Below are 22693 nucleotides of genomic sequence, written 5' to 3' on the forward strand. Positions count from 1 at the left end.
CGTACGTTGTTCAATACTATACTTATGCATAATTAGTTTCTAACATATTATCTGTAAAATATCTAGAATAGAGAACAAAATATTTAATGGTAAAATGACAAAGATTGTAAGCCCTTTAGTATCCTTTTGGACACCCGGTATATGTATATCTATGTATGTATACATTAGCGCAAGCTGAATATAACCTAATTTTTCAACATGTGAATTCTGTAATTATCTTTAATAAAATTAACCACTTAATCAGTTAATCAGTAAATTGTATATTTAACCTATAAGTAAGTTGTATATTTAACCTATCATAGGTCTATGCTGATTCTATCAATTTCGGAACATTTTTATATGTCTATGTATTCTGATACATGCTTCTTCTCATTTCAGCATTGTTTCTCATTTGGACTGCTAGACTTTAGAATTCCTTCTCTAAAACCTTCTTTTCTCACTCTACTGACATGCAGACATTTAAATGTAATGTAAAGCGATTTCTCGCTCACCTATTTGTATTTTCCCCGGTAAACAGTATCCACTTTCAGCTCGTGTGGCAATATGCCTTGTTCGTTTTGAATCTGAATCATAAAAATATATTTATTTTGTTCCTTAATTAACAACTGTGTTTGTATAAACATGTAAATTAAATAACAATATAATTTTACGGCAATACTATCCTAAAAATAGTATAGACATGCAGAGACGTAGTTTTATTTGTTTGTTATGTTAGGTGAGATGATAGTCTAAAGTGATAAGTTTATTAATGAAATATAGTTTAAATAGAGTCATGGGTATGACTAGGTTTTCTTTTAACAGTATATACGGGCGTGTGATAAAACATCGGCAGCAGCAAGGGGTAGCTGGCTTGCGAAAGGATTAGCAGTAGAAGCTGAAAAAGCGCATATGCAAATTGGGAACTGCGCGTGAGAAGAAAAAGAAAAAAAAGGAGGACAGATGCACCACGTGGTTGGGGAAACCAGTTCTACGTCAGTGAAAATGAACATGTAAAGTCGAGGGCAAGAATGGGCCGGCCCTGGCCGTTATGCGGTCGATGGAAGGAGAAACACCAGCGAGGCTAGATGAACATATGGCAGCGAGAAACTTTTTAAATCGTGTCGAGACAGGAGAAAAGCGGTAATAAATGTTTTTGTGAAAAAAGAAAAAATGCCGACCTGGATTTTTCTAATTTCCTCCTGATTCCTTTGATCCAGCTTGTTTTACTTCTTGGTCTAATCGTCTCCATCAATTCGCTGCTTTGGTTGTAAAATCTCTTCCTATTCTTGTAATTTATTTTCAAGAATTGCAATCTTTCTGATTGTTTACCTCCTACGCATAGCCTTGGAGTTTTCCTGACTAAGGTCAATAGGTCTCTTATCTTTGCGATAATCATGTTTGGTTTTTATTAGTTCCTTGCACGAAGTAGCTTCAGGTCTTTTCTGGATCAATTTTCATTAATAAAAAATGTGTTTCGTCTCCGGATTGTTTTATTCGGATAATTTCGGTTGTTTAAAAGTTATTCCATTACACTAATACAAAATTAGAACGTCTCTAAAATACCTAGGACAACCTATGTGATTCGACTTTTGATTTTCTTTGTTTTGAGTAAGAGAAATTAGATAACATTGATTTCTTACTGAAAATTTTTTTGTTTTTCTTTCAGTGAACTCGTTTGTGCTGAGTCCCTCAGAAAGAGAAAGATCGATCCGACAGAATATCCCAAGCAGAGACTACTCAACTATGTCTCGACCCATGGATATGGTTGAAGTTGATCTCAGTGTCCATCTGCTAATGGTCAGTCAGTTGGTAAGTAATGGTTTTATTTATTTACATAACACACACACATATATATATATATATATATATATATATATATATATATATATATATATATATATATATATATATATAAATGTTTAGAGGTACAGAATTTATATATGGTTTTAAATAAAATGGTAGGCGGAAGTTTCTCGAGAGCTCTTTCGGCTATCATCTCTTCAAGAGCAAATCGATAGCAATCTAAATAATATTGTGGCGAAAATAAAGAGTTCTATAGGGGAACTTATTTAATGTGCCAACGTACGGGGGCATTAATTAAATTTATTTGCGTTTAAAAAACGATTAAAAATGTTGGCACAACGAGGGAGAAAAAAAAAAAAAAAAAAAGCGGGAGAAAAATTCAAAGTTCCCCAAAGAGAAACAATGCGTTAGATGTTTCTTTTTGCCGGCACAAAGAAGGTTGACGCACCGCGATAGAGACAGCCTCCAAAATCTTTAAATGGTTTTTGGAGTCCGCTCTATGTAGCACCTCGAACCAATCTATTTTATATCTATCGGCACAGCACGGGTTGTCAACCAAATGCTGGCCAATAGCAGAGTCCAAGGCTGCAGAAGGAGGGAGACCTCCGAACCCCATCCTCCCTTGTCTGATCTTCGATGGAACATGCTGGTTTATACGAGTCAAAATGTGCAAGGATGTTCGCCCAACATAACCAGCATCGCACTGGCATTTAAACTGATATACAATATTACTATTTTGGATGTAAGGCAAACTATCCTTGCGGAAAGACGGAAAAGCGGGTCTCGTAGTATATACCACACGCAAGGTCACCGAATTGAAGCAATCGTAAATACTTCTTCGAATCTGTTTAGAAATTATATTACTCCCCTCCCCTATCCACGGTAATTTCAAATAAACCGGGCATTTCAAGGGTCCAAACTTTTTAGGGGATTTAAAATCCGCAACCTTTTTGAAAATACAATCATCAATAAGGTCAACAGGATAACCATTATTGATGAATATTTCCCTGATCTTATCGAGTTCGACATCCAATCTGTAAGGCGAACAAATCATGAGGGCTCTATGTACCAAAGTATTAATTAAGCCGACCTTACGTGATTTAGGTACAAAAGACAACCAGCTTAAACACTAAATATATTTTCCAAAATGTTTAGTTAAAATAATTTCGTTAACTTTCAAAATATATTTCAATTGGTTTGGCTGAAAGTTCTCCAATTTTTACTTATTGAATTAAAGAATGTATATTAGTAATTTGAGCAAATTATTTATCGACTGTAAATTTTACTAATGTATCAGTTTGATAATAAATAAAAATGATTTTTTTAAAAACGCGTATGATTATAAATGGCAAGTTGGAATATATATTTATTTAATTTAATTAATATTTTTAAATATTTCGAATGTTATCCTATGTCGTGAAAGTTCCATTTTAGTTAATTTTAATTTTGGACGAGTGAGCTTATATCTAACTGTATTATATATATATATATATATATATATATATATATATATATATATATATATATATATATATATATATATATATATATATGTGTGGATTTTTTAACAATCAATTTTAATACCTTTTAAATTGTATTATATTAATTATTGTACCAATATTAACCTCGGTTTAGCTCAATGAGAATATATATATATATATATGAGAGAGAGAGATTAAGTAAGAGAGAGCGATAGAGAGAGAAAGAGAAAGTGAGAGAAAGAGAGAAAGAATTATATGTGTATATATATAAAGAATTATATGTATATATATATATATATATATATATATAAAGAAGTAAAAGTTAAATGTATAAAATAAATCTTCTGTAAATTTGAAGTGAATATAAATCTTATTACTTACACAGTAATCCTGACTAAATAAAAATACTCAATACAACCAAAATAGAACATGGAGTTGATGAAAACGAACGCATTCTTTGAACCTTCGCGGATTAATGAAATTTTAATATTTCTTTTTCGAGTATCTTGTCGAACAATGAAATCTTGTAAACTATAATTTACATTGTTAAATTACCTTCTTATATATATATATATATATATATATATATATATATATATATATATATATATATGTATGTATGTATATATATACACTTGTGCCCGATATTATTCATACCCCTCGGATCTTTGAGATTTCTATAAGAATATTGCTCAAACCAGAAGGTAGACAATATTAAAGGGATTTCAAACAATAAATCAAGCATAAGCATTTAATTTAAACTCAACAAATAAATAAATTATGCAAGTTTGAAACATTATACAAAGAAAAACAATAATGGCACTAGTTCAAAATTATTCATACCTCTCTTACTAATAGTCAATAGCATGCCCTTTATTCTTAATAACTGCCTGTAACCGTTTGGGATATTTATCAACAAGGTTTTTACAAGCATCAACACTGATTTTTGACCATTCTTCAATGCAGTAGTACTCCAAATCCCTCAAATTTCTAGGTTTCCGCTTTTTAACCTCAGTTTTCAATATGTGCCAGAGGTTTTCGATAGGGTTCAGGTCGGGACTCTGGCTAGGCCATTCCAAAACATTAATTTGATTATCCTCAAACCATTTCTTGACTATTTTGGCAGTATGTTTTGGATTATTATCCTGTTGAAGGACCCAGTTTGGTCCTAAATAGAGCTTCTCCGCATCCTGTCTAATGTTTTTCTGGAGTATCTCAAAATATTGCTCCTTCTTCATGGTTCCATCTATCTTGACAAAACTACCTGGACCACTAGCCGAAAAGGAGCCCCAAAACATTAGGCTACCACCACCATGTTTCACCGTGGGTATGGTGTTCTTTGGGTTGTAAGCTTCTCCTTTCTTCCTTCAAACGTAAGAAGCATCCATATGGCCAAACAATTCAATTTTTGTTTCGTCAGTCCAAAAAATACTTGAGAAAACGGACTCTGGAGAATTCACATGGGTCCTAGCAAACTTTAGACGTGCTGCAAGGTGTTTTCCGGTGTGCAATGGAGTCCTTCTTGGTCTTCTTCCTTTCAGACCATTTTCATGCAGAGTCCTTTGCAATGTTTGCCTTGATATTTTTATGCCAGAAGACTCCAGATTTTCTAAAATGTCCTTATTAGTGGTGGTTGGATTTGCATTAACACTTCTTACAATATTCCTGGTGGCTCTAGCAGACAGTTTCCTTTTCCTTCCTCTACCAATCAAGTTGTTTGTTGTGTGGTGGCTCTGGAATTTTTTGATGATGCTCTGTACTGTTGCTGTAGGGACCTCAAATTTCTTGGAAATTGACTTGTAACCTAAACCATCCTTATGTGAATTCACAATTTTAGTCCTAAGATCATTACTAAGCTCTTTTTTCTTCCCCATTCTAATAATTTTTATTCTTTTTATTGGTTTTCAGTTGATATCATTTTAATTTCTGAAAAATGCAAAAAACGAAATGAAATTAATCAAAGGTTGTATAAAAGAATTCAAAATAAGAATCAAACAGAAAACAAACAGTCAGAAACTCGATTAATACTGAAAAAATAAGGGGGTATGATTATTTTTGAACATTGCAGATTTTATAAATAGCTGTATATTTCTTTTATTACAAGTATCCCGAGATTTTAAAATGACGAAAATGATCAGAAGAGGTTTATTAAGAATATGTATCAATATGGACGTAAACAATAAATTCTTACAAAAGTTACACCTAATAAACTCAATTTTCAAGGGGGGTATGAATAATATCGGGCACAAGTGTATATAGTACAAAACTTTGTTGAAATTAAAAGACTAAAAATTTTTCTTTTTTGTAACTTTTGTTCATTACAGCTGTTTCGTTAATGGGATGGCAATTTTATGATTCTATGTTTTCATAAAGTCTCCAGTTCTTGACAATTCTTCGGATGTTATTTCCATTCAATGTTACCTACAAAAAAGTTAATTTCGTACATGATAAACCTGTTTTTTTTCATTTGTGAAAAAGAAATTCCATCCCCACATTGTTACAAGTCGTCCATCTTAGATACCGTGCAAACCAAAATTTTTATTACAAACCTTAATTCCATATTTTAACTTTTTTTTAGTTTTAATTTCCATTTTTTTCTATTATTTATTCTTTCCTGTTCTTTTAAAAGATTTGTTCTACATTCATCCGTGTTTATTCTATTATTCATATTGTTTGATTTCGTATTCTTATTTATTAGTTAATGTCTTTGTTTCAAGGGAAGGTCACTTTCATGGAATATATTTTTGTTACGAGAGTTACTTCCATACAACCTTTGCGGGAAATTTTTGTCTATAATTTGTTAAAATTCCCTCTGGGTGTTATTTTTTATGTGGTGGGTGAACGATGGATTAAACCACGTTTGGCTCTTCCTTCTATGATTCTATTTTACATCTCTTTCGGTGTTATTATGGTCTATCTTTTCATTTTCCTTTTTAGTGTTTATTGTATGTTCTATTTTTTCGTTGGTTTTTGCTTTTTTTATTTGCCTTTTTATATTTCTTCATAGACATGTTGTGTCTATATATTACATTTGCGTTGTTTGTTGTTATTTCTATACTTGCATTTTTATTTTGAATCTGCTTAATAAATATGAGTTGTTCTTTATATCCTGATCTAGCTAGGTTTCGTTATAATAGTGTATATTCTTATTAAATAATTCTCCATTTTGTGATATTTTAGATATTCTTTTTGAGATTCTATGTATCCTTGCTTTTTCATACTGTTTGGATGGTTGAACTTGTGATCTATTTAGAATAATGTTTTGTTTAGTTAATGGTAGGGTTCAAGCATATAAAAATGTTATATTTTATAAATTTAAAACATTTGATGTATTTTAACCTTTATTGATTTTTTCTGTCTTTTTCTGTTTTTTATCCCCATCATCTACCCCCCCCCATAAAAATTTTTTTACCGATTCTACTCTAAACATTTTTTTTCATTATTAACATTATTTTTTTTTTAAATTGGTGCTATCGCTTGACATTTGGATTTGTATAATACCAGTTTTTCCTCTCTTGGCGAAAAGCATTTTGCTTCGAAATGTCATGTCCTAAAGAATTCTTACCATTTATTTCTCATTCTGTGAAACTTCTTGACTATAATGTAATAAAATTGCTATGTAACGTTGCTCTTTATTATGTTAATCTATTCTATATATACAGATAGTAGTAGTAGTAGTAGTAGTAGTAGTAGTAGTAGTAGTAGTAGTAGTAGTAGTAGTAGTAGTTCTTCTGACCTCACTATTTCTTTTCTTTCCGGCACTCGTTAGATATTGTTCTTTTGAAATTACTTTCTGATTCCAATTTTCTTTTTTCTTTTTTTTCAATTTATCATTTCCTCTTCTATTATTCTTTGTTTTACTCAAGTTTAAAATTGTGGTCCAACTTGCCGAAATAGAAAATCGATAGCGTCATTCAATGACACTCTATCTTTTCCTTCAATCTATCACTGTTCCTCCTCCCAAATGATCTCATCAACCTCGGTTTGTGGGCAGAGCTAATGTCTTCCCCCCTGGTATATTTACACCTCACTACGCCGAGGATTCGCATTTGATGGGTCGACATTTCTTATCTTATTGTCTTTGGCAAATTCCTCCCAGGTTAAAAGTCGCGGCCATTAAGAGTGACAGCAAAGGAAATCTCCTCCCTTTGAAACTGACAATAATGTGTACACGGCTGTCTCATTGTTCTGCTCTTTACGAGTCGAGAACGAATTTTGAAGTCCGTCTTTCTTTTTTGTTTGTATAATCATGCATTTTTTGTTGTTGTTCGTAATCGTAATAAAAATCTAAGAAACTGCCTCGCCGTCACCTGGTAATATTCATCCGCTGTAAGTTCTGCCTTTTTAGTTTCTTTATTGCTTTTCTGCAAAAGCTGTCAAAGTTAAACAGACACTTTTAGATTGTTTTTTTATTTTTTAAAACCAAATAAAACCAAATAAATTTTCGAACGAATGTTTCATTATCTTCTTTGTTGACTCTTTTATATTTGCTAGTCAAGCCCTACCTAGTTATATTTATATGTGCATCTAAACTATACTTATACCTCTACTGGTATGTGAAAGGAACTTTGTGTGTTTGAGTTCATTCCCGATAGACTCGGAATAGGTGGGCAATTTTCTTTGGAAATTTTACCCGGTATGTCTGGGAATGTTGTTATGTACATTTTCTTTACGAATGCGCCCGATAAATATAGAAAATCTTTAATCGAAAAAATACGCTTAAAGAAGGAAGTCCGATTTTGACTAAAGTTAACACGTTTATACAATTTAAAATCGCAAGTGCATCTGAGAAGTTTCATCAACGCACAAGCAGAAATGCTCAGTCTATAAAATCAACTGCAGATTATTTTATGAGACAGGGATACGTTCAAAATGAATGTTGCTCTAGAGCACAATTGAACCATTATACGTTTAACTTTAATTCAAGTAATTATGCAAAAATAATTTCATAAAATCAACCGTGGGTTCTTTGATAAGACGGGGCGTGTTCGAAATGAATGTTTCTGTTTAAAGCACAATCAAACCATGATACTTGAGTTTTGCATTTTTAGCTTTACATGAAACCATTATTTAAAGCTAATTCTATAAAATCAATAGAATATTCTCTACAGTGCACTATAGACTACAATGTATTGAGCAATAAGTCACTGGAAAATTTGTTGATCCTCATTTGATGCCAGAACGTCAGTATCATTGCTAGTGTTTATTATTTATATTATACAAACTAGAGTTCTCATCTTCAGCTTTATTTTCACAACTTTTCGGCCGATTTAACCACTGATCTTCTTCAGGGAATTTTGTCAGAGTCGGGACTCGTTCTATCGAACTGAGTTCCACACGAAATTTCGAATGAAACTCTTTATTTAATCCACGAGATAGCATGCTCTTATTCTGGCCGCATTGGCCGTGGCCTAACGGATAACGCATTAGGTGAATTAAGTTCTACGTCACACAATTTTGAACGTTGAAGTTTCATTCCTTAGTTCAGTCGATACAAGAATACAATTCTGATTTATTCCAGAATTCTACAAGTCATAGCTGTGAAAATGAGAGCACACAAAAAAAGTGTGTTTCTGTGATCCATCACTGGTAATGACTAAGGTTAAAAATCCTAGTAAGTAAATATAAAATAACATAAACCGTATTTGAATTCGATTTTGTGTTTAATAATCTCTCATCTTTGTAGAATAATTTTCTTTTTCATGATCGTCAATCTTTTCCCTTTAGATTCCATGTGGTTCTCTTTGTATATCTTTCTATCTCTCCCAAAATTTCTCTTGAATTTCCTTACTTACTGTCTTTCACCCTTCTTTCTTTGTTATCTCTTGTCTCATATCTCCGCTCGCCTCTCCAAACATTATGTATTGATATCATTTTGGAAAGTAAGCGTAGATATTGACGAATTTTAATGACAGGAACTCTACATACGAGTGGCGGAAAGGAGATTGGTAGATAAAGTCATGTGATATCTATATATCTATAAAAGTGAAAACGTATGTGTGTGTGTGTGTGTGTGTGTGTGTGTGTGTGTGTGTGTGTGTGTGTGTGTGTACATTTTGCTACCAAATAACAATTTTCAGTCTAGAGACTCGAGATTTAACATACGGAGTATTGAGATTTAGGAAAATCTCTTTAATCTGTTTTCGGCCAGAAATGTGGCTGTCAAGGGGTCAAAGTTACACCGTTTTGACCTTTGAAAACTCTACCAAACTCCTCCGCTAATTTTGGGTCTAAACTCGTGAAATTTTAAATATAGGTTACTTGGACATGGATCGAACTTTTTAATTCGATTTGAACTCAAAACAATAAATGTTAAGGGGTTAAAAATTTGACATCTGTGGTCTCTACGAAATTACTCAGACAAATTTTTGTCTAAACTTTTGAAATCTTACATAGTGTATTCACACGTAGGGAAAGTTATGAACATTACATAGGACCCGAGCAAACAATTTAAAGTTCATTTGTGGCTTAGAACTTATAATGGAAAAGACATTATGTTGTCTAGGACTATAATAATATTTAGAAGTATTCATCTACTATGAAGATCAAGTATTAGCTGAGAAAGCATGTTGTTAGTTCAAGTATATGTTTTATTAATTTCAACTGTCGTCGTCTCCATTCTTTAATATGCGGGAATCGAGTTAGTTACAGAGCAATAAGATATCTCCAACAATAGAGCATGTAATGAACCTTAGTTCACTGCCTATACAACACGTGTTTGTATTCTCCTATTAAACTTCCAGGAGTAATGATTCGATTTACACATACAATATCTACTATATAACTATTATTACATGAAAAGACTATAGCGCAAATATTGACATGAACAATAAAGATAAAATCTTTACTAATGGTGTTTGAATATATATCTAGCCTTGTACAATTTATTCTGCTTTATTTTACAATATTGTAAATAGATACTGATTGTTTGGAAGCATTTTTATTTCCGATTCACGTACTATTCTGGGTGTTACACGAAACTGCATCCACTCGTGAGAGCAACATTTTAGGCTGAGTCATACTTATATTACGCTTCAATTTAATTTAATGCCATGTGCATTATGACCTGAGCTGACGGTGCTTTTTTATGCAATATCCATAAAATTTATTCCTTGGTCCTATATAACACTGCATTAACAAATATGCACATATATTGACATTATGAATAAGTAGCAAACAGCATGAGTAAATTTTTTTTAAATTTTTTTATTACATTTTCACCCCAAACAAGGCACATTGCCACTCAGGTGTAGGGGGCTACTATCAGGGTCAGCAACTACTGGGCACTATGTAGGGATTTGGACAGCAAGATGTCAGTTCACGTTGCACTTGAACTTCTGCATGTCAGTACATTTACGGAATCAGGATCCTGGAATGGAATTCCAGAGTCTAGCGGTTCTGGGGAAGAAACTACTGGAGTAGAAAGATCTTTTACATCTAGGGATCTCTACTGTGTGGGGTGGGATTTAGCTGCCTGTCGGGTTTGTCGAGGGTGTCAAGTGTGGGGCACAAATGTCTGCAGTTCGTCATTCACCATTAAAATACTTGTAGAATAAGCAGAGGGATTCAACGTTTCGTCGATGGGACAGGGGCTGAAGCTTAGATGCCAGTTCAGGGCCGATCAGGTTGGCGACTCTTTTTTTTTAACCTTGTCTAGGAGAGAAAGACTAGTAGTAGACGCACCAGCCCAGATGTGACAACAGTATTTCATACATGGGCGAATGGTGGCCTTATAGAGATACAGGATACTTTCAGGTGTCAGTAGTTTTCTAGCACGGTAGAGAGAGCCTACCTTTTTTGCAGCGGCCCTGGCAATGTTTTCAATATAATTGTTCCAGCTCATGTTTCCTGTGAACGTTAGGCCAAGCAGTTTGAAAGATGTACTCTCAGACGCGGAGTCACTGGCCATTGCTATTGGTGGCAGAGAAGGTTTCTTGTAGTTATTGAAGGAAACCAGTTTAGTCTTGGCAGCATTGAATGCGACCATCCATTTATGTCCCCATTCCACTACAGATTGGAGGTCATCCTCTAGTGTTTTTGCCATTTCTTTAGATATGTGTCCATTTGTTTTCCTCTCATGCCTGTTATAGAGTGTAGTGTCATCAGCATATATACCCATCTCAGAGGCAGTTTTGTCGGGGAGGTCATTAATAAATATTAGGAACAATAGAGGTCCAAGAATAGACCCCTGAGGCACTCCTGCATTTATATCACACTGTTTAGATGTTCGACCGTCGAGGACAACCTGGATTTTTCTCTTATCCAAGAAGGATTTAATTATGCTAAGTATTCTACCAGTGATACCGTATGATTTAATTTTCCTGAGGAGACCCTTGTGCCATACCCTGTCAAAAGCCTTAGATATATCTAGAGCTACCGCTCTGCCCTCTCTCGCTTTGTCTAGTGAATGGTATATACGTTCAGAGATTACAGTGAGGATGTCAGCTGTGGAACGGGCTTGACTAAATCCATATTGTTTGTCAGTCAGAAGTTTAGCATCTGTAAGGTGCCGGACTAGAGCTTGGTTAATTATGGTCTCAAATATTTTGGCGAAAAGTGGGAGGAGGCTAATGAGGCGATAATTTGATGGGTTAGTTCTTTCGCCAGAATTCTTGAATATTGGTACCACAGAAGCGATTTTCCAACAGCCCGGAAAGCATGATTTATTAAGGCATTTGTTGTAGAGTTTGGAGAGAACTGGAGCTACTTCGGCTGAGCACTTTTAAATAGCACAGGTGGGATGAGATCAGGTCCACATGCTTTTGAAGTGTCAAGATTTTTTATGATAGCATGTACCGTAGCAGGGGTGATTTTTAGATCGTCTAGCGTGGCGTCTGTCTGCAAAGGAAAGTCAGGCAGGGGGTGGTTGGAAGGGTCCAGTGTGGAGTTCGAGGCAAACCGGCTGGCAAGCATATTAGTTTTGTCGGTTGCTGAGCAAACAACCTCGTGATTGTTGGTTAGTGGGGGAATTGTTGATTGCCCATTATTTACTACACTGTTGTAGATTTTCCAGAAGTCACGATGCGTTTTTCAGTAAATTCTTCTCTTCACTATTTCTTTCTTAACGTTATTTCTAGCTTATATGTACTTCTGTTTGTTTGAACTGGACTTATGTCGGTTAAATCTGCAGTATGCATGCTGCCTTTGAGCAATGGCAGTTCCGCAAGTCGAAGTAAACCATTGGGGGGAGTGGGACTTGCTATAAAATTTCCGCACGGGAACATGTGCTTCCATTACTGTTTTGAACCATTCAGTGGTCTCATTTGCGCACTGTTCGGCAGGAAGAGAAAAAATATTTCCCCATGGGGCATCTCTGATAAGATCTCTGATGGCTTCCCAGTCAACCTTTTTATAATATCCTGTTGTTTTGAGCACTGGCTCTTCAGTTTTGGGTCTAGAATTTAGGGCGATTTCTACCGAGTGGGCTGTTAGCATTTGTTGTACAATCCTCGGGGAACTGTAGTCAGAAACAGATCTAGAAGTGATGCTTGTTGTTCTTGCTGATCAGGGAAATGGGTTGGAAACGTAACCATTTGTGATAGGGAGTGATATATATCAAAACTATGTGTTGTGCTGCCCGCTGCATCTGTGTGAGTAGAGAATCCAAGCCAGTTTTTGTGGTGAACATTAAAGTCACCAAATAATTGGACTTGGGTGCTAGTGTCGAGGGAGAATGCTGTGTCTATACTGTCAGAGACTTTGTTTATTATGGTGCAGTCCTGGGTCGAGGGAGAGCGGTAGAGAAAATAAAAGTAGCTAATGTTGTGTTGTATGTTTAGTCTAAAGCACATAAAGGCTTGATCGTCCTTTTCTAGGTTTGTTTCTCTAGTCAGGGGGATGGTATTACGAATGTACTCCAAGTCCATGCATATGTCTGTCAGAGTGGGAGATAGCCAGGCATGTTAAAGTAGTTAGAGGGGATGGAGGAGTGTAGGTTAGTCTCGCTTAGTGCTAAGATATCCGGTGTATTTGTTAGGAGAAATGCTTCAACATCAGCTAAATTAGTTCTAAGCCCATGGATGTTAGTGAATGCAAGCCTCAAGGGAGGAGACAAGTTGAATCTGTTTGTCCCTAGGCCTGGTTTAAGCTTATTTTTTATTTTAGTGTCATCATGTTTTTAAAGAGTTTCAGTTAGGTGAGGGGGAGCTGAACAGGAGGTTATGCAGGATATCAGACATGCAACACAAGTAGACCAATTGGCTGACCTTTCTTCAACTAGGACTGTGGCCTCGGGAAAACCCATCGGGGATTAGTGCAGGGCCCCTTTCGATGCGGGATATGGCACTACAAACAATCCGATATTATACAACTGTTGATGGAGCAGCCGCTCTAAGCGCTACCAAAGAGTTATGGCGCTTGTACTACCAGTCGGAAACACCAGCCAGGAACTGTCGATCCGGTACCCTCAGCCAATCAGAAGAAGTCAAATTACACAGGCGTTCGTGGTACTCAAGCACTCCCATTGTCCAATCGGAAGACCTCTCCTATCTCTTCGTATTCGTACCTCGAAACACGCATATATTGATGCATTGTCCAATCGGAACACCTCTCCTATCTCTTCGTATTCGTACCTCGAAACATGCATATATTGATGCATTGTCCAATCGGAACACCTCTCCTATCTCTTCGTATTCGTACCTCGAAACATCCATATATTGATGCATTGTCCAATCGGAACACCCCTCCTATCTCTTCGTATTCGTACCTCGAAACATGCATATATTGATGCATTGTCCAATCGGAACACCCCTCCTATCTCTTCGTATTCGTACCTCGAAACATGCATATATTGATGGATTGTCCAATCAGAACACCCCTCCTATCTCTTCGTATTCGTACCTCGAAACATGCATATATTGATTCATTGTCCAATCGGAACACCTCTCCTATCTCTTCGTATTTGTACCTCGAAACATGCATATATTGATTCATTGTCCAATCGGAACACCCCTCCTATCTCTTCGTATTTGTACCTCGAAACATCCATATATTGATTCATTGTCCAATCGGAACACCCCTCCTATCTCTTCGTATTCGTACCTCGAAACATCCATATATTGATGCATTGTCCAATCGGAACACCCCTCCTATCTCTTCGTATTCGTACCTCGAAACATGCATATATTGATTCATTGTCCAATCGGAACACCCCTCCTATCTCTTCGTATTTGTACCTCGAAACATGCATATATTGATGCATTGTCCAATCGGAACACCCCTCCTATCTCTTCGCATTCGTACCTCGAAACATGCATATATTGATGCATTGTCCAATCAGAACACCCCTCCTATCTCTTCGTATTCGTACCTCGAAACATGCATATATCGATGCATTGTCCAATCGGAACACCTCTCCTATCTCTTCGTATTCGTACCTCGAAACATGCATATATTGATGCATTGTCCAATCGGAACACCCCTCCTATCTCTTCGTATTCGTACCTCGAAACATGCATATATTGATTCATTGTCCAATCGGAACACCTCTCCTATCTCTTCGTATTTGTACCTCGAAACATGCATATATTGATTCATTGTCCAATCGGAACACCCCTCCTATCTCTTCGTATTTGTACCTCGAAACATCCATATATTGATTCATTGTCCAATCGGAACACCCCTCCTATCTCTTCGTATTCGTACCTCGAAACATCCATATATTGATGCATTGTCCAATCGGAACACCCCTCCTATCTCTTCGTATTCGTACCTCGAAACATGCATATATTGATGCATTGTCCAATCGGAACACCTCTCCTATCTCTTCGTATTCGTACCTCGAAACATGCATATATTGATGCATTGTCCAATCGGAACACCCCTCCTATCTCTTCGTATTCGTACCTTGAAACATGCATATATTGATGCATTGTCCAATCGGAACACCCCTCCTATCTCTTCGCATTCGTACCTCGAAACATGCATATATTGATGCATTGTCCAATCGGAACACCCCTCCTATCTCTTCGTATTCGTACCTCGGAACACGCAAATAGGCATATATTTACCATTATCTATTATGAAAAGAATAAACGTCTATGTGTATGTATGTATGTATGTATGTATGTATGTATGTATGTATGTAAAGCTAAAAGTAAAATTAAAAATAATAATAGATCGCTTGACACATGGTATCGACTGGGAAACTAGGGATCCGGATGTATAAAGTATTAAAATTAGAAAACATCATCAATTTTATGAGGTACAAATTTCATTTTATTTGAAAGGGTTCAGGTAAAAATCTTGCCTTCAACGCTCTTTCTTATCATTTACAATTTACACATGCGTAAATAGTGTTCATTCCTACCTTCATATTAAAAGAATAAATTTGCAATACATCGTTGTTCCGATGTTAGTCTAATGAATGTCGTGTTCGCTTACGGCGTTCGCTTTTTTAAGTTCGCGCCAAGAACGGTTCATTTTTTTTCATAATCCAATAAGAAATCAGCAAACATTTTTAAAACATAAAAACGTTTATTTTGGTTTAACAAAAAGAAACTTTTGCGAATAACTTTTCGTTTTCTATACTCCTATTTTATTATTTTTAAATTTAATTAGTTTCTTTTATTTTTATGTTTTTTTTCTCTCTTATCTCTAAAGGAGGCATAAAAATTCTGAAGTTTACGGACCATGCTGAGATAACCACCCACAAAGTAACACGGTCGTTGCAACGGATCGTAAAGTGAAATATTTTTATACTTATAAGCATTTAAGAAAATGCTTTTGCACCAGGTAGAAAATGGCATATAGTATTCAAAAGAGCTCAATATCTTTAGAATAACTTTTTTTCTTTGTATCCCTTAATCTTTTGTTTATGCTCCCCTTCAATAATCTGATGGGGGTAGAACTGCCGAAGAATCTGGTGGGGAGGTAGTCATATACTTCTTCTATTTTAAGGCTATTACATTTTCGTGTTTTTATCTGTTTCTGAAGTTTAATCAATATTGTTATTAAAATTGTAATATTAATACTTTTCAGTTAATCGATTCATCCTTCCATACACTTGGATAGGAGTGGAAGTAGAATTTACAAAAAAACAATGACCACCATGGAATTGACATACAGTCAGCAAAAAGTGCTCAAATTCTTTAGTATAGCAGATGTATCCAAACGGAACTTTATTTCGTCTATTTATTATTCGTGGACCCGGGCAATGCTGGATATCCCTGCTAGTTATATAGATAAAACAAAATATTCTGCAGTATTTGAAACTATTATAATCTATTACCCTGCGTAGAGCGCAATTTCAACTAGTATCCATATCATTGTTTCTTTTTGCTGGGTCAATTTATTCCATGTTTAGATTCCTTGAATCTGTCTACCAGACAAAAAGAAGTCAGCAGACACATAACTTTATTGTGCTAGGGCAGTCTTGCAGAAAATATATTTCTTTGATGCTTTTCAGCCATTGGTCAGATCTTTATGTTCTCTGTTGAGTTCGTATTCAGATCATAACTTCAAAGCAGTTTGGGAAATGAGATGGAATCCAAACTGCAGACTATCGTGGGATTTCACATCATAGAAAGATTATTCCGGAGAAGTCATTGGTCATTTATTTCAAGATTTGGCAATTTTTTGTTTTCACTGGCAAATGTGTGCGGATTAGTGGCGCAAATTTATGTACTACTAAAAATGACAGGAGGAAGGACGAATGACGTAAAAGCGATATGTTGAGAAGAGACGAATGGCGTGAGCAATTAAAATTGGAAGACGGGAGAGAAAGAAACAGAAACGAGGAAATACGAAGAGAAAGTGAGAGAACGGGAAGAGCACGTGAAAACAATTGATTATTATTAAAGCCATCGGAGTTTTTGTTGAGATGTCGTTGTTATGATCCTATGACGTTTTAGGAAGTCCCTCTCCCAGGTTTTTCTTTCTCACTCTCTGAGAAGAGGGTTAGTTTATTACTAATTGCATGAGACACCTCTGCAAACGAATGCTAAGAATGCAGTCCAAGTATTTTTGTAGGTCAGAGTACCCTTCATCTAGGGTCGCAACTTACGGCCATCATTTTAACTGGCCCCGGAGCCTGATTACCAATGACTATTTTTAACATGTAATGAGACTTTCGAATTCAGCAATATGCCTGCTGTTATATTTCTCTGATCCACCCAACCGAATATGAATACTATGATCAACAAAACAATTAAAACCCAATCACTTCTAACTCTGCCATAAATATGCCATGGCAGCCATTTTGCTTGACCGACCGGCAATAGACATTCAAAGAGAGATTGTTGTCTCAGTCGGCTTTCTATTTCATCTCCCTAACAGTGCTCCCATCACTTACCCTGTCCACTTACCCTACCACAATTAAGAAAGGATAATGTGTTACACAGTTGAAATCTCACTATGAAAAACAAATTCTTCATTATAAAGAGAGAAGACGAAAATCTGGACAATACAATTGCCAGCTATAAAGTCTACAAAGACGTGTGCGTTCTATCCCAACTATCATCAATGGACCTGAGGTCATCTCGTCAGCCAGACTATTTGCCAAGAACTTAGCAGCTAATTCTACCCTATGCGACAATGACCATCAACTCCCTGTATTTCCTCCTATAACAGACAACACGCTATGCAACTTACAAATATCTGTGTGTGAGGTCGCCAAGCTAATCAAGAACCTTGATTCAAGTAAAGCAACTGGCCCTGATGGCATTCGAGTTATAGTATAGAAAAAGCTCCAACCAGAACTTGCCCCCATACTTACAAAACTGTTTAAGCGTTGCTTTAAGGGGAAGTGCTTTCCAACACCCTGGAAAACCTCATCAGTATGCCCTGTATTTAAAAATTCAGGTGAAAAGTCATCTCCCTCTAAGTACACACCAATAAGTCTCCTATGTGTCATGAGTAAGTTGTTGGAATCCATATTAAATAGAGAAGTAGTCAACCACCTCAGCAGAAACAAGCTTCTTAGTGACATGCAATATGGTTTCAGCTCTGCAAGATCTACAGCAGATGTGCTAACGGTTATATCACACAGGATTAGTGAATCTCTTGACAAAAGTATCCTTTCCAAGGCAATTGCTCTTGACATATCGAAGGCCTTCGATAAGGTATGGCATAAGGGCCTACTTCACAAGATTTCCAGCTACAGTATTACTGGAAATGTTTTCTCAATCATTAAATCATTTCTCTCCGATAGGTTCATAAGAGTAGTGGTTGATGAGCAGAAATCAGAGGCCCACAGTATTAATGCTGGAGTCCCTCAGGTGTCCATCCTGGGTCCAACTCTCTTCCTGATCTACATCAATGATCTCCCAAAACACATACTTAAATCATTTGTTGACATCTATGCTGATGACACGCCCATCTATGGCATACATCAAAGGCCGTAAATGACAAATTTCTCTCTAATTCTCTCTCCTCTGATCTTGAGCACGTGGTACAATAGGGGAAGAGGTGACTGGTCACTTTTAATGCATCCAAAACCAAGCTTCTATCTTTACATCATAAACGCTCTGATCCCCATCTGGCATCAATTGAAATGGATGGCTCTCGTCTTGGAGAGGTTCCATGTTTTGACAAGCTTCTGGGTTTGACCTTTACTCCTGATCTAAAATGGAACACATACATCAAATCTATTGCCAGGGACGCTGGGAAAATGGTGGGATCCTTCTACCGCTCCAGAAGATATCTCACTACTGATGCAATTCTCTATCTTTATAAAAGCCAAGTACGTCCAAGGATGGAGTACTGCTGCCACATCTGGGCAGGAGCTGCTAAAAACAGCCTATCCTTCCTTGACAGAGTACAAAATAGACTTCGTGGTTTAGTGGGGGATGCCCTTTTCTCTTCCCTGCAACCTCTCTCCCACAGAAGAGACGTTGCAAGCCTGTCTTTGTTTTATCGTTATTTCCATGGCAGGTGCTCGTCTGAGTTCCAATCCCTCGTCCCCCTTCGCCAATCTTTCACGAGAAAAACCCTTCTGGCTGAAACTACTGTCAATAATTTCCCCCACTCTTTATCTGTGCCTAAATCCAAACGTAGATTCAATGAGCAAAGCTTCTTTCTTAGAACTGCACGCCAGTGGAACTCTCTGCCGCTTGCCTGTTTCTCCCCTGATTACAACTTGGACGTCTTCAAGTCCAACATAAACAAACTCCTGACAAACCGCCCCCCTAAGTAAGACACTCTATCAAAACTCCCAATACTAATAATTACTACAATACTATCTCATTGATTACTGTACACGCAATAACCCTTATCCCTGAGTGGCCTTCGGGCCTTGATAAGTGGTGACCCCCATGTAAAAAAAAACAAAAAAAACGGATCGTTGAAAAAATTAAACCATTTACATGTGGTTTTTTTAAAGAATATTGACTGGCAGTTTTAGAAATTGTTAGTCCAAAAACATCTTTATTTGAGGCTATTAGCCTTTCTCTGGGGACAATTACGTGACGTATTGCAGATATGTCAACACATACAATCACATACTGTATAATTGAAGTGAATTGCAATATTTTTCTATTGCAGTCGATAAAAGCACAGACTCAAATGACGCTGCATAATTTGAATAACTTGCTGTCTTTGTGCAAGCAGTAATTTCTAATTGCCATGTTTTTAAGAGTGTGTTCAGTTAATTCTTATGAATGGAATCGTGAATAGAGCAAATATTTTAGATGCTTTGTTAAAAATGGTGACAGAAATATATTTTGCTTTTGCGAGGCTTGTTGGTATCACAACTAATGGTGCTCCTTTAATGGTAAAGAAAGCTCTGCTACACTACAAAATGAACATATGGAAAACGTGAAACTTATTTCAAAACTCATGATATCTCTTGCATTATCCAAGAGATATTGTATGCCAACTACTTGAAATTTATAAACGTTATGAATGTTGTAATGGAAACTGTGAATCTGATTTAACCTAGTGGACTTAATCATCGACAATAAAAACAATTTTTGTAAGATGCCCAATCACAATATTGTCACCTTGTGTACTTTTGGGATGCAGGCTCGCTTACCCGAGAATTGATGTTAAAATGCGCACTTGTCTTACATAAATATATGACAATCTTACTCGAAAGTAAACATATGGATAGTTCACATTTTCGAGATCCTTATTGACTCGTAACTTTAGTGTTCATTGTGGGTCTGGTGATTCATTCGAATCATTAAAATTTACTACTTCAATGTTAAACTCAGCTTATAAACGAGATGTATAATCACATTGTATAATCACATTGTAAAATCACATTGTATAATCACATTGTTGCCTTTGAAAGAAAACTTGTAGAAATATCAGCTTAGAAATGAAAAATAATTATTTCCCAGCATTCCGTGCAAGAAAACAATAGGATTCGGATATCTTTGTAAATTTAATCAAGGATTTACAAAAGGAATTTGTATCACGTTTTGCTGACTTTTGTGATGAAAATGAAATGTGATGATCTATTAAGATTAAAATTTAATCTCAAAGATATTTCATTAATTGTTTTGTACGGGCGTAAAATTCGCATGAATATATTTTAATTCATACAAAAACTGAGACATGTGCAGGCGAATATTTTGTTTTATCTAAACAGTTCACTTGTTGTAAGTAATTAAAAAATACTCGAGCTGAGATCGAAATTAAAATCTAAAGATTGTGAGTAAGGTACGATAGCCATTAGTCAGCTTGAGACACACTTTAAAAAGTGCTTTTAAACCTACTTATTTAAATATAGTGAATATGTAATATGAATGATTCACGCATGTGCATTCGTGGAAATGCAAACAGGTACAAATCCGACGACCCACACACACCGATTTTTCAATTTTAACGTTTTAGATTAAAAGTTTTTTCGCGTATCTGAATATTCTATATACGAAATTTCAAGTCTGTGATTCAAAACCCGTTGAGTATATAGATTGAAAAGTTTCCTGGCACACACAAAAACATTCTCAGTTTTATAGATATAAAAACAAGCCGCCCGGCGTTGCCGGTCGTAAAATACACATAAGTATTGTATTTAATTAATGCAGAATTGTTATTTATTATAAACAAAGTACAAACGTAACGTTAAATTCCTTTAAAAAAAACGGAAGTAAAAAAAAAGATGTGCATGCGAGTCATATGTTTTTTTCTAAACAGTTCATTATGGTATTGTGGGTGTACATAACGTGTGTGTATATATACATGTTCATACACGTCTAGCCTATATAATATACGTGTGCATAAAATAGATCTTGTGTCGTCTCGTGATTATAAATGTCCGTTGTGTGTGTGTGTTTACACCTAATCAATATATGTTCGTGTAACATAGACAAGACAAGTCATTAATTTTGGACAGGTTCAAAAAACATGGCACATAAGCACAGAATAGTTGTTTAATGACGGGCTACTAACCTTACGTCGTGGTTCTCTTCGTCTCGCGAAGACTGCAAGAAAACATTTCATTGTGAAATATAAACAACAATATTTGTCTTTTGGTTTTCCTCATTTATTCTCATTCTCAACAAGTGTTTCTTTCAAGGATTTACAACGTTTCCTCCTTTAAATCTTTACATTGTTTCCTAGTTAATTCAGTTTAATGCTTACACGACTGATAAAGTCAACCTGCTCTAGTCGACGCTTCCGAGCTCTGACGGATCAAATGATCGTATCTTTTTCCAAGACTCTACCTAAAGTCCACCTCACTTTAAAATGACCTCTACATAAGAGTCGTTAGACACTAAGGGTCAATCTATTTTAAATCATTGTTGATGTTCTACATTCGTTGATTGACTAAACATCTTTACATAAAATGTTTTTTCTGTAAATATTTATTATTCATATATATATGACCAGGAGAGTAAAAGCAGTTCTGCATAATGGTGCTGGCCACACACTCCCGACTTTATAGCTCTTTATCGTTTTAGTTTTAAGTTTAAAAAAAGAAGGTCTTACTTTTAGAACGACCCTTGTACTTTACGTCCCTTTGATCGTTGAAGATAACAGTTGACATGGTGTATGTTAATATTGACAACTTTGCCTAAGGAGTGCGCCTACTTTTGTTGGCAAGGTTTAGCTTTTAATGATTATATTTTGAGTTAATTTTATGGGAAATACATTAACCCTGTTATATAAGCTGCACACGGACTACCTTTCCGTGTTGTCAAAGTGTCATTTTATCAGGGTTGTCTCATGAAGAGATATACTTAAATATCTGCAGAAATGTGAGGGGTGTACGCACTTTTGTGATACACTCTATATACATACACATATATCTAGATTAATAGATAGAGCAAAAACTCCATAATGATAGATTTATTAACTTAAGAATGACTACTACAACATAGAAATACGTAAACGTATACATATACCTACCTTTATATATATATATATATATATATATATATATGTGTGTGTGTGTGTGTGTGTGTGTGTGTGTGTGTGTGTGTGTTTTGTGGGGGGTGTAAATATTATATATTGTGTCAGCCGATCAAATAGTAATACAACAATAT

The 22693-nt window shown here is 35.7% G+C and overlaps 1 protein-coding gene across 1 annotated transcript in view; it reads left to right on the plus strand.

The window, feature by feature from the left end:
- LOC145292194 (neuronal acetylcholine receptor subunit alpha-3-like) overlaps positions 1-22693 on the plus strand; it is a 442298-nt gene that overhangs the window by 292133 nt on the left and 127472 nt on the right. The window contains exon 3 of the mRNA XM_080138499.1: positions 1646-1788. Within this exon, the coding sequence (XP_079994625.1) occupies positions 1646-1788 (143 nt within the window). The remainder of the gene's footprint in view (positions 1-1645; positions 1789-22693) is intronic.

This window comes from Euprymna scolopes, chromosome 13 (genome assembly GCF_053919585.1).
Source record: "Euprymna scolopes isolate OS-2025 chromosome 13, ASM5391958v1, whole genome shotgun sequence".
Taxonomy (NCBI): Eukaryota; Metazoa; Mollusca; class Cephalopoda; order Sepiida; family Sepiolidae; genus Euprymna; species Euprymna scolopes.